This window comes from Oncorhynchus clarkii, unplaced genomic scaffold (assembly GCF_045791955.1).
Source record: "Oncorhynchus clarkii lewisi isolate Uvic-CL-2024 unplaced genomic scaffold, UVic_Ocla_1.0 unplaced_contig_13371_pilon_pilon, whole genome shotgun sequence".
In the NCBI taxonomy this organism is placed as follows: Eukaryota; Metazoa; Chordata; class Actinopteri; order Salmoniformes; family Salmonidae; genus Oncorhynchus; species Oncorhynchus clarkii.
In genome coordinates, this window is record NW_027258130.1 from 5,303 (window position 1) to 19,305 (window position 14,003).

At 41.2% G+C, this 14,003-nt stretch overlaps 1 protein-coding gene across 1 annotated transcript; it reads left to right on the forward strand.

The window, feature by feature from the left end:
* Nucleotides 1–2,446: 2,446 nt before the first annotated feature.
* Nucleotides 2,447–7,153, forward strand: LOC139395749 (piggyBac transposable element-derived protein 4-like). The gene is made up of 4 exons (XM_071143108.1): nt 2,447–2,841; nt 3,350–3,382; nt 4,012–4,120; nt 4,735–7,153. Exons 1-4 carry the CDS (start codon nt 2,694–2,696, stop codon nt 6,539–6,541), a joined length of 2,097 nt encoding a protein of 698 aa, XP_070999209.1. The 5' UTR covers nt 2,447–2,693; the 3' UTR covers nt 6,542–7,153.
* Nucleotides 7,154–14,003: the final 6,850 nt, after the last annotated feature.

Genomic DNA, 14,003 nt, shown 5'->3' on the forward strand with positions numbered 1-14,003 from the left:
ACATGGTTTCTATAAGTGTATATGAAGGACAATTAGGGTAGGGGATAGGGGCGGGGGGCGGGGCAATATCACATTACACAAGGACCTTTAAAGGAACATACAGTTATAATAGTATTATATATTTATAAGGTAATAAAATGTGGTGTTTTGTTTGTACATTTGTGAATTAGAAATTTGGTCAAAATAATTTAATTTAATTACATCAAATTGTAATCATCTTATTTCTATCGTAAGTGAAGAATCCAAGCAGTACATCTCTCCATGATAGTGTAAAATCTTCATAAATGTGTTAAATTATAAATGGTGTAAAGTACTACTTAAGTTGTTTTTGGGGGTATCTGTACTTTTACTATTTATATTTATATTTTAACTAACTTTTACTTCACTTCATTCCTAAAGAAAATTATGTACTTTTTACTCCATACATTTTGACAGGAAAATGGTCCAATTCACACACTTATCAAGAGAACATCCCTGGTAGTCCCTACTGCCTCTGACTGGAGGACTCATCTAAACAGAGAACATCCCTGGTCATCCCTACTGCCTCTGATCTGGAGGACTCACTAAACAGAGAACATCCCTGGTCATCCCTACTGCCTCTAATCTGGAGGACTCACCAAACAGAGAACATTCCTGGTCATCCCTACTGCCTATGGTCTGACGGACTCACTAAACAGAGAACATCCCTACTGCCTCTGATCTAGCGGGCTCACTAAACAGAGAACATCCCTACTGCCTCTAATCTGGAGGACTCACTAAACAGAGAACATCCCTGGTAGTCCCTACTGCCTCTGATCTGGAGGACTCACTAAACAGAAAACATCCCTGGTGATCCCTACTGCCTCTGATCTGACGGACTCACTAAACAGAGATGCTTCATTTGAAGGTTATTTCTGAGTGTGGGAGTGTGCCCCTGGCTATCCGTAAATAAAAACATTTTACATAATCGTGCAGTCTGGTTTGCTTAATATAAGGAATTTGAAATGGTTTAAACTTTTACTTTAGATACTTAAGTATACTTTAGCAATTCAATTTACTTAAGTATATTTAAAACCAAATACTTTTAGACTTTTACTCAAATAGAATTTTACTGGGTGACTTTCACTTTTTCTATTAAGGTATCTTTACTTTTACTCAAGTATGACTACTGAGTACTTTTTCCACCACTGTCAATTATGAATCTACTGGTGTCTTGCCACAGATTCCCTACATGAATACAAAACATACAACACTGTTTCTGGGTGGTCATTACAAAACATACAACACTGTTTCTGGGTGGTCATTACAAAACATACAACACTGTTTCTGGGTGGTCATTACAAAACATACAACATTGTTTCTGGGTGGTCATTACAAAACATACAACACTGTTTCTGGGTGGTCATTACGAAACATACAACACTGTTTCTGGGTGGTCATTACAAAATGTACAATTTGAATTTATGTTTTTCTCTTTACTTCATATAGTGGTTGGCAGGATAATATTTCTGAATAATTTTAAAATAAACTTCCTTAATTTTCTTAATAAGTTGGTTTGTGTGTGGCAACATTCAACCTTTTTCCCAACAGATATTATCAATAAAACCATTCCAATAAGGCATGACATAAGATACAGATACAAAATTATTTTGAAAATATAGTTCTATTGTTGTTGAATGGACTAAAATAAAAACACATCTTTCCTACCGATGAGTCAACAGGTTTAATTGTAGGTAATATTCTAAAAACACATATTTCCTACTGATGAGTCAACAGGGTTAATTGTAGGTATGTTCTGACTGGTCTTGACATATTCCTGAATAATAAAGCAATACCTGAGGGAATGACATCTAAAACAATGGCAAAATCTTTAGGTGTTACAGGGACCTTGTAAAGTGATCAGAATTCCTTATAATGAAGTAAAAGACCCTCTGCATTTACCAGTTGCACCAATAGCATATTATTTAGGAAACAATATTCTAAAAACAAATAAGTATTTTTATACAATATGTCCCGATTATTTCATATATAATATCTGTGTGGAGAAAAATTATGCTTAAGTAAAGCTGTCGATGAAAAGCAGAGTTTCACTGGAACTTTCTCAATATTATAACTGCGAACCAACATGACCAAACCAACTCGGTAGTACAGAGTAGATCAATATAGCGTTGCAAAAATATTGCATTGTGGGTAATTTAGAAGATAGCCGGAAATAGGTTAATAAATATGTAATAACGCAAAAACATTTAGTACTTTTGTACATATAGGTAACCAGATCGTGACAGAAACTACGTTACTAAGTCTTTAACTACACTGTTGTTACATTGGTGGGTAAAATGTCATGCTTCCTTAACGACAACTTGTCTGATCATTAAAATATACATTTCTCACAACTGCGTTACCCCCTCCAGTCAGCAGATGGCAGTCTGAGACTTTAAGGCGATGCTGCTGGTGTGACGTATAATGTAGTGGACGGAACGCTTCTTTCAACAGCAGCAACAGTTAGTCAGACACCTCGGTAGCGTGCTAGACAAAATAGACGAACCAATATAGCTCTTTAGACGCTTTAGTGTATATTAGCCGCTGTGTTTTAAACACACTTCTGTCGTCTAGTTAGTTATCAGATTTAGTTGAATATTTACGGTGTTGTTATTATTGGTCATCTAGCTGGCTGGTTAAGTTAGCATTAGCCTAGCTAGCTAACATCTCCGACCATGTGTTCACTAAGCTACTCTCCTCCTGATAAAGAAGAGGAGGTCTGCTGGACGGAGAAAGAAGGTCTGTGGCTGAATGTTGTCGTAAAAGAGGAGAAGGAAGAGGACCATGTCACTATAGAAAAACAAGTAGATGCGGAGGCCACGGGTATGATAAAACATTATTTTTTACTGCTCTAACTACGTTGGAGACCAGTTTATAAAAGCAATAAGGCACCTCGAGGGTTTGTAGTATATGGCTAATATACCACGGCTAATGGCTGTGTCCGCGGTGCGTCGTGCTTAAGAACAGCCCTTAGCCGTGGTATATTGGCCATATACCACACCCCCTCGTGCCTTATTGCTTAAATATAACACATGCCTATAACATTAGCTTAGTTTTTACTGTCAGAATCCAAAATAAGCTTTTTTTTTACTCCAATGTTTAGAAACAATGTAAATCAACACTGTATAGCCTCAATATGATTAAAACTATAATGTTGATATCATAGATGGTCAGTCCTTGCATCCATAGGTCTGTCTATGAATTTGAGAGTAGTTACATTTCTCCAGTCCCATCCTTCATCTTATTACCAAAACAGTGGTGTAATTACAGCTTTGTTATTGGTTGAACTGCAGATTGATTGTTGTGTCTATTTTTTTATATACTTCTACAGGATCTCTAAATCTGGACAGTTGCTGCTCTGATGGTAAATAATGTACCTACATTCAGTAATCTTGCTCTGATGGTAAATAATGTACCTACATTCAGTAATCTTGCTCTGATTTGTCATCCCGAAGGTCCCAGTAGTTTTGTTTGATAAAATCCATGTTTATATCCCGATCCATGTTGTATACAGCATTCTGCATGAATTCAGACTCTTTCAACTTGCAACAAAACAATTTATGAAATCTAAATCTAAATCGGCAAAACGTTGTTTAACCCGGGTCAAGTTTGGTTCCTGTGCAAATCCCCCAGACACTCTAGAAGACAACCAAACCATGTTTCATCATTCTACATTACATATTGGCTACGCAACACGTCAATTATACCACGAAGGTCAGCCATCATTAAGCACCAATGAGAAGAGCTGTGTTCACTTGATTGACAGTGTCTTGGTCCAATGACCACCTATCATTTTGAAACATAGCTAGCTAGATAGCCAATGAGCTGGGCTTTCCAGCAGTATGTGAACGGAAACAGGACACACGGTAGTTTACATTGGTTCGTTCTCTTCTACAAACTTTTCTCAAAACTGAAAAAGTGAAGACATGACTACTAAAAGTGGAAAAGCTAAGTCAAAGTCCGAGTATAAACATGTTGATGATATTATTGCAGAAATTGAGAGTGACACAGAAGGAATGGACGAGGACTCTGTGAGTGACCACAGTTATGATTCCAGCGAAGAAGAAATGTTTTTGGAAGGAAAAGATCCACTTTTAGATCAGTAAGTAAAAAAGGTTTTTGCTTCTTGTGCTAATGCAGTTGTTTAAATGGTTGTATATTCGTTTGAGACATTTATATATATATGTGTGTGTGTGTATACAATGTGATGCAGGCCTCTCACCTGTAATGTATTGATGCAGGGCTCTCACCCGTAATGTATTGATGCAGGGCTCTCACCTGTAATGTATTGATGCAGGGCTCTCACCTGTAATGTATTGATGCAGGGCTCTCACCGGTAATGTATTGATGCAGGGCTCTCACCTGTAATGTATTGATGCAGGGCTCTCACCGGTAATGTATTGATGCAGGGCTCTCACCCGTAATGTATTGATGCAGGGCTCTCACCGGTAATGTATTGATGCAGGGCTCTCACCTGTAATGTATTGATGCAGGGCTCTCACCTGTAATGTATTGATGCAGGGCTCTCACCTGTAATGTATTGATGCAGGGCTCTCACCTGTAATGTATTGATGCAGGGCTCTCACCTGTAATGTATTGATGCAGGGCTCTCACCTGTAATGTATTGATGCAGGGCTCACCTCTACTAAACTAAAGTTTAAATAAAATAACAGTAAACTTGAGAGCTAACTTAATGTTTTTTTTTATCCTCAATAGTGGTAGAGACTCTGACTCTGATGACCTCTGGGTGCCACTCCAAAGAGACCACAGTCCTCCATCCCCTACTCATTCCAACGTAGGAACTGGTTCCTCCAGTATGACCCCTGCTGTCTCTGGCTCCACACCCACCCTGGCCCGGCCATCTAGAGGTGTGAAGAAGTCAGCCCAGAAGCGGAGGAGGGCCAGTGAACCAGCGACAACTACCACCGAGGCAGAGGACCGTTGGCACACTGTGCTAGAAGATGACGTGGAGCCACTTCCACCAACATTTAGACCGAAAAGGCAGCCAGGACCTCAGCTGGACATGACTGCAGAGTACAGCCCCCTTCATCTTTTCCAGATGTTTTTCTCCTTGTCCGTTCTTGATTCGCTGGTTTCTAACACCAACAAGTATGGGGCTAAGAAACAAGCAGGCAAGAAAGAGACATGGAAGCCCATTTCCATCCAAGACCTGTACTGTTACATCTCACTGGTAATTTACATGGGGTTGGTGAAGTTGAAAACCCTGAAGGACTACTGGAGAACGTCAACACTCTACCAACTGCCTTTCCCCACCACTGTCATGTCTTCTAACAGGTTTCTGACTATCTCGCGGGCGCTTCATATCAGTGACCCACAAGTTGATGAGGTCAATGACAAGAAGAGAGGCACAGCAAGCTTTGATAGGCTCTGCAAAATCAAACCTCTCTACTCCAGCATGGTTGAGGCCTGCAAGACCCATTTTCAGCCCAACCAGAACCTGTCCATAGATGAGAGGATAGTAGCCTCAAAGGCTAGAAATGGCCTCAAACAACATATGCCTAACAAGCAAACAAAATGGGCTTACAAACTGTTTGTTTTGGCCGATTCTGCGTGTGCCTACACTTGGAATTTTTTTGTTTACGAGGGGAAATCCATCTCAGCCACCGGTAAGGGAGTTAGTTGTGATTCCGTTGTGGAATTATTGGATTTTCCACTGCTTGGGACGGGCTTCAAACTGTTTGTGGACAACTTTTACACAAGCCCTACCCTGTTTACAAACCTGAGGAAGCTGGATGTGTGGGCTTGTGGCACCATTCGTCCCAACAGTGTAGGTTTTCCCAAAACAAAGGTAAACGACATGCCTAAGAGGGCAGAAAGGGGGACCATGCGATGGATTCGTAAACACGACCTGCTCTTTGTTAAGTGGATGGATGCCAGAGAGGTGGCGATGTGCTCCAGTATCCACAAATCCTTCAGTGGCGATCACGTCAACAGGCGTGTGAAGGACGCTAATGATGCATGGACCACTAAAGATGTCCCCATTCCTGCTGCTGTGAAGGATTACAACAAGAGCATGGGAGTTGTGGACCTGTCAGGCGCTCTGCTGGGCTACAACAATGTTCTCCACAAGACAATGAAATGGTACAGGACATTGTTCTATCATTTCATCGACATCGCTGTGGTGAATGCATTCATCCTTCATGAGGAAATGGCTCAGAGCTGTGGACAGACCCCCATGACACCGCTAGCCTTCAGAGAGCTGCTCATCCAGGAGCTTGCTGACTGCGGCACAAAGTCCACTGCAGAACCTTCTGTCCGCTCTACTCCTGTCCGCTCTACTCCTGTCCCCTCTACTCCTGTCACCAGTGGTGTTCACCTGCCAAAATGCATCACTGCAGACCTGAATGTGCCTCAGGGCCAAAAGAGTAAAGCAGGCAGGCGTCGTTGTGTTCTGTGCCACAAGAAATCTCCCGTCACCTGCACTGTTTGTGCTGTTACCCTCTGCTTCACAGCAGAAAGAGACTGCTATGGGACTTGGCATCAGCAGCACAATCTTGTGTAGACGACTGTGGGTTTAAAAATCTAATTGTAAATTGTTTTTTTCCTTCTCACTTGTTGGCCCTTGTTGGCCCTCACTTGTGGTGCGTTTATGACATTGGGTCAGTGTTGGCTGCTAACTTGGCCCTTATCTTAAATAGTTCACACTTCTGTGTTGGGAGGCGTTGGATCACCGTTCTCGTCTCATGGATCAGCGTTCTCGTCTCATGTTAGTACCTTTTACGTAGGGAAGCTAATGATCCATCATGTATGACATTCCTGGGTGTGTGTCAACGTAATTTTTATTTTTTATTGCCATAGCATTTTAGTATGTTCTCTATAGTCATTCACTTTTGGGCAAACTCATGAAGGGCACCTGGGAAAACTTCATACTAAAATATGATGTAGCGCTCCCATTCTTCAATGTATCAGTCTGACACTCATGAAGGACACCTGGGAGAACGTCATACTAAAATATGATGTAGCGCTCTCATTCTTCAATGTGTCAGTCTGACACTGTGCACACACACTGCTGCCATGTTGTGGACAACAGCAAAATGATCCTATCAGCTTCCTGTCTCAATGTAAGGCCTTTCTTTTGCATTTCAACAATTATCAAATAAAAATAGGAAACAAATGTTTTTCTGTTTGTTTTATCTGATTTTAGATCTATTGGCTCCCGAGTGGCGCAGTGGGCTTAGGTACTACAGACCCTGGTTCGAATCCGGGCTGTATCACAGCGGTGTACGGCATCTTGCTTCTCGGTGCAAGAGGCGTTACTGCAGTCCCTGGTTTGAATCCAGGCTGTCTCACATCCAGCCGTGATTGGGAGTCCTATAGGGCGGCGCACAATTGGCCCAGCTTTGGCCGGGATAGGCCGTCATTGTAAATAAGAATTTATTCTTAACTGACTTGCCTAGTTAAATAAAGTATTGTTATATTCTCCTACATTCATTTCAAATTTTCACAAACTTATGTTCAAATAGTATCAGGAATATGAATATCCTTGCTTCAGGTCCTGATCTTCAGCCAGTTAGATTTTGGTCATTTTAGGTGGAAATTAAGATGAGATGAAGAGTCCCATCCAGAAGAGGTTTTAAAGGGACAACAGGTTTTAAATAGAAACAAAATGGCTGCCCAGAGACTTGGCAAACAGCTGAGGGATGGGGGCTGGAGAAATGTAACCACTCTGAAATTCATAGAGAACGATATTGTAGCAACCGTAACCCAACACCTAGCGACCTCATCAAGAAGTTCAGACATCTTGGTGTAACAGTTAAGGTGTTGACAGTCGCTGGACCCAGGTTTGAGTTCAGCTCAGGGCCTCGCTCTGAATTCACTACACTATGAATACAAGGACTGGCCATCCATGATGTCATAATGATTGTTTAACCAGGTTTCCGGGATATATAGTATATTCTAGAATTAATCCATGATGTCATAATGATATGACCATCCATAAGGTCAAAATTATAGGTTTAACTAGATTTCGAGGCTATACAGTGTTAGTTTACCAACAGTGGCGATATGCAAGATTATGTTTTGGTTTCTGATGGGGAAATACAGTTAAACATTTGAGGCATTTTTAAGTTACAGTGCCTTGCGAAAGTATTCGGCCCCCTTGAACTTTGACCTTTTGCCACATTTCAGGCTTCAAACATAAAGATATAAAACTGTATTTTTTTGTGAAGAATCAACAACAAGTGGGACACAATCATGAAGTGGAACGACATTTATTGGATATTTCAAACTTTTTTAACATATCAAAAACTGAAAAATTGGGCGTGCAAAATTATTCAGCCCCCTTAAGTTAATACTTTGTAGCGCCACCTTTTGCTGCGATTACAGCTGTAAGTCGCTTGGGGTATGTCTCTATCAGTTTTGCACATCGAGAGACTGAAATCTTTTCCCATTCCTCCTTGCACAACAGCTCGAGCTTAGTGAGGTTGGATTCTCGATTCTCGATTGGATTCAGGTCTGGACTTTGACTTGGCCATTCTAACACCTGGATATGTTTATTTTTGAACCATTCCATTGTAGATTTTGCTTTATGTTTTGGATCATTGTCTTGTTGGAAGACAAATCTCCGTCCCAGTCTCAGGTCTTTTGCAGACTCCATTAGGTTTTCTTCCAGAATGGTCCTGTATTTGGCTCCATCCATCTTCCCATCAATTTTAACCATCTTCCCTGTCCCTGCTGAAGAAAAGCAGGCCCAAACCATGATGCTGCCACCACCATGTTTGACAGTGGGGATGGTGTGTTCAGGGTGATGAGCTGTGTTGCTTTTACGCCAAACATAACGTTTTGCATTGTTGCCAAAAAGTTCAATTTTGGTTTTATCTGACCAGAGCACCTTCTTCCACATGTTTGGTGTGTCTCCCAGGTGGCTTGTGGCAAACTTTAAACAACACTTTTTTATGGATATCTTACAATATACGACTGATTGTTGTCCTATGGACAGAGTCTCCCACCTCAGCTGTAGATCTCTTGGCTGCATCTCTGATCAGTCTTCTCCTTGTAGGAGCTGAAAGTTTAGAGGGACGGCCAGGTCTTGGTAGATTTGCAGTGGTCTGATACTCCTTCCATTTCAATATTATCGCTTGCACAGTGCTCCTTGGGATGTTTAAAGCTTGGGAAATCTTTTTGTATCCAAATCCGGCTTTAAACTTCTTCACAACAGTATCTCGGACCTGCCTGGTGTGTTCCTTGTTCTTCATGATGCTCTCTGCGCTTTTAACGGACCTCTGAGACTATCACAGTGCAGGTGCATTTATACGGAGACTTGATTACACACAGGTGGATTGTATTTATCATCATTAGTCATTTAGGTCAACATTGGATCATTCAGAGATCCTCACTGAACTTCTGGAGAGAGTTTGCTGCACTGAAAGTAAAGGGGCTGAATAATTTTGCACGACCAATTTTTCAGTTTTTGATTTGTTAAAAAAGTTTGAAATATCCAATAAATGTCGTTCCACTTCATGATTGTGTCCCACTTGTTGTTGATTCTTCACAAAAAAATACAGTTTTATATCTTTATGTTTGAAGCCTGAAATCTGGCAAAAGGTTGCAAAGTTCAAGGGGGCCGAATACTTTCGCAAGGCACTGTATATTCTTCAAGAACCAATCGCTCTTATGGCTGAGCCCATTTAGTTGATTGTTCTGGTCGAAAGGCGGCTGTTCGACCAAGATTTATGTTGTCCAACAGTCTCAAATATATACGTATGCACATACGGTCACTATATTCACACGTGTTAGTGTCCATTACATACATTTCCCCTGGTGGCATTCATACGTGTTAGTGTCCATTACATACATTTCCCCTGGTGGCATTCATACGTGTTAGTGTCCATTACATACATTTCCCCTGGTGGCATTCATACGTGTTAGTGTCCATAACTTACATACATTTCCCCTGGTGGCATTCATACGTGTTAGTGTCCATAACTTACATACATTTCCCCTGGTGGCATTCATACGTGTTAGTGTCCATTACATACATTTCCCCTGGTGGCATTCATACGTGCTAGTGTCCATAAGTTACATACATTTCCCCTGGTGGCATTCATACGTGTTAGTGTCCATTACATACATTTCCCCTGGTGGCATTCACACGTGTTAGTGTCCATTACATACATTTCCCCTGGTGGCATTCATACGTGTTAGTGTCCATAACTTACATACATTTCCCCTGGTGGCATTCATATGTGTTAGTGTCCATAACTTACATACATTTTCCCTGGTGGCATTCATACGTGTTAGTGTCCATTACATACATTTCCCCTGGTGGCATTCATATGTGTTAGTGTCCATTACATACATTTCCCCTGGTGGCATTCATATGTGTTAGTGTCCATTACATACATTTCCCCTGGTGGCATTCATATGTGTTAGTGTCCATTACATACATTTCCCCTGGTGGCATTCATATGTGTTAGTGTCCATAACTTACATACATTTCCCCTGGTGGCATTCACACGTTTTAGTGTCCATTACATACATTTCCCCTGGTGGCATTCATACGTGTTAGTGTCCATTACATACATTTCCCCTGGTGGCATTCATATGTGTTAGTGTCCATTACATACATTTCCCCTGGTGGCATTCATATGTGTTAGTGTCCATAACTTACATACATTTCCCCTGGTGGCATTCATATGTGTTAGTGTCCATAACTTACATACATTTCCCCTGGTGGCATTCATACGTGCTAGTGTCCATTACATACATTTCCCCTGGTGGCATTCATACGTGTTAGTGTCCATTACATACATTTCCCCTGGTGGCATTCATACGTGTTAGTGTCCATTACATACATTTCCCCTGGTGGCATTCATACGTGTTAGTGTCCATTACATACATTTCCCCTGGTGGCATTCACACGTGTTAGTGTCCATTACATACATTTCCCCTGGTGGCATTCATCCGTGTTAGTGTCCATTACATACATTTCCCCTGGTGGCATTCATACGTGTTAGTGTCCATTACATACATTTCCCCTGGTGGCATTCATACTTGTTAGTGTCCATTACATACATTTCCCCTGGTGGCATTCATACGTGTTAGTGTCCATTACATACATTTCCCCTGGTGGCATTCATATGTGTTAGTGTCCATTACATACATTTCCCCTGGTGGCATTCATACTGTTAGTGTCCATTACATACATTTCCCCTGGTGGCATTCACACGTGTTAGTGTCCACGTCTTACATACATTTCCCCTGGTGGCATTCACACGTGTTAGTGTCCACGTCTTACATACATTTCCCCTGGTGGCATTCATACGTGTTTCCACGTCTTGAAAAGGAACAACAGAGATTTTTACTCCACACGAGGAAAGACAGACAATCAAAAAAAGCCAAAGAGAAACGTGCTGCTGAAATGTAACAAGAAAAAGCAGTAAGTCCAAAGGCAGATCACTGAACCTTAGAACGTGTGTAACGGATGTGAAACGGCTAGCTTAGTTAGCGGTGCGCGCTAAATAGCGGTTCGATCGGTGACGTCACTTGCATCTGAGACCTTGAAGTAGTGGTTCCCCTTGCTCTGCAAGGGCCGCGGCTTTTGTGGAGCGATGGGTATAACGATGCTTCGTGGGTGACTGTTGTTGATGTGTGCAGAGGGTCCCTGGTTCGCCCCCGGGTATGGGCGAGGGGACGGCCTAAAGTTATACTTGTACAACTTTATTAGAATCATGTCGAATTACTAAACTAGCAATGGAATGTTCCTCAAAATGGAAGAAGATGGGACTTTATAACAGGGTGTCCCAACTCTGTGGTCACTAAAGATCCCATGGCACTGATGAAGCTGGTCATCTGATTGGTCGAGGAGGCGGGCCTTCTGACTTTGTGCTTGTGGTTGCTAAATATCCAATGGCACTGATGAAGCCGGTCAGCACACACACACTCTCTCATCTGATTGGTCGAGGAGGCGGGCCTTCTGACTTTGTGGCTGTGGATCCCATGGCACTTATTGAAAAAATATGTAAGTGTGGTTAGGGAGCTGAGTTTCCCTGTACACTGTAAAGAGCTTTTGGGCGTCTAGAAAAGTGAGATGTAATTCCAATCAATTATTATGTTTTGCCATCTTCCACAGCTTGAAGATCATTCCTTTGTACAGAGACAGAAATTGATACATAATACTTAAAAGGTGAACTGCAAGGCAATACTAAACAGCGCCCACGTTATCTGCTTTATGAGGAAGTACATCAACTTACTGTTTACTAAGTAAAAATCTCCAGATGTTAAATAAATGACTATAAGAAGGTGCCAGAGTGGCACATAAAAGTTAAAAGGTTTTCATCTTAATATCAGACAAAAAACATTTTAATTGTTGTGCACATTTTAAATAAAAATATATTATTAAAACAACAATGCGGATATTAGAGTAAACCTATTTTAGGTCAGGACAAGTAAGAGCCAACATCATTTGGGTTAGGACAAGTAAGAGCCAACATAATTTGGGTTAGGACAAGTAAGAGCCAACATCATTTGGGTTAGGACAAGTAAGAGCCAACATAATTTGGGTTAGGACAAGTAAGAGCCAACATCATTTGGGTTAGGACAAGTAAGTAGCCAACATCATTTGGGTTAGGACAAGTAAGTAGCCAACATCATTTGGGTTAGGACAAGTAAGAGCCAACATAATTTGGGTTAGGACAAGTAAGTAGCCAACATAATTTAGGTTAGGACAAATAAGTAGCCAACATCATTTGGGTTAGGACAAGTAAGAGCCAACATCATTTGGGTTAGGACAAGTAAGAGCCAACATAATTTGGGTTAGGACAAGTAAGAGCCAACATAATTTGGGTTAGGACAAGTAAGAGCCAACATCATTTGGGTTAGGACAAGTAAGTAGCCAACATCATTTGGGTTAGGACAAGTAAGTAGCCAACATCATTTGGGTTAGGACAAGTAAGAGCCAACATCATTTGGGTTAGGACAAGTAAGTAGCCAACATAATTTAGGTTAGGACAAGTAAGTAGCCAACATCATTTGGGTTAGGACAAGTAAGAGCCAACATCATTTGGGTTAGGACAAGTAAGAGCCAACATCATTTGGGTTAGGACAAGTAAGTAGCCAACATCATTTGGGTTAGGACAAGTAAGAGCCAACATAATTTGGGTTAGGACAAGTAAGTAGCCAACATCATTTAGGTTAGGACAAGTAAGTAGCCAACATCATTTGGGTTAGGACAAGTAAGTAGCCAACATCATTTGGGTTAGGACAAGTAAGTAGCCAACATCATTTGGGTTAGGACAAGTAAGAGCCAACATCATTTGGGTTAGGACACGTAAGAGCCAACATCATTTGGGTTAGGACAAGTAAGAGCCAACATCATTTGGGTTAGGACAAGTAAGAGCCAACATCATTTGGGTTAGGACAAGTAAGAGCCAACATCATTTGGGTTAGGACAAGTAAGTAGCCAACATCATTTGGGTTAGGACAAGTAAGAGCCAACATCATTTGGGTTAGGACAAGTAAGAGCCAACATCATTTGGGTTAGGACAAGTAAGAGCCAACATCATTTGGGTTAGGACAAGTAAGTAGCCAACATAATTTGGGTTAGGACAAGTAAGTAGCCAACATAATTTAGGTTAGGACAAGTAAGTAGCCAACATCATTTGGGTTAGGACAAGTAAGTAGCCAACATCATTTGGGTTAGGACAAGTAAGTAGCCAACATCATTTGGGTTAGGACAAGTAAGTAGCCAACATCATTTGGGTTAGGACAAGTAAGAGCCAACATCATTTGGGTTAGGACAAGTAAGTAGCCAACATCATTTAGGTTAGGACAAGTAAGTAGCCAACATCATTTGGGTTAGGACAAGTAAGTAGCCAACATCATTTGGGTTAGGACAAGTAAGTAGCCAACATCATTTGGGTTAGGACAAGTAAGTAGCCAACATCATTTGGGTTAGGACAAGTAAGTAGCCAACATCATTTGGGTTAGGACAAGTAAGAGCCAACATCATTTGGGTTAGGACAAGT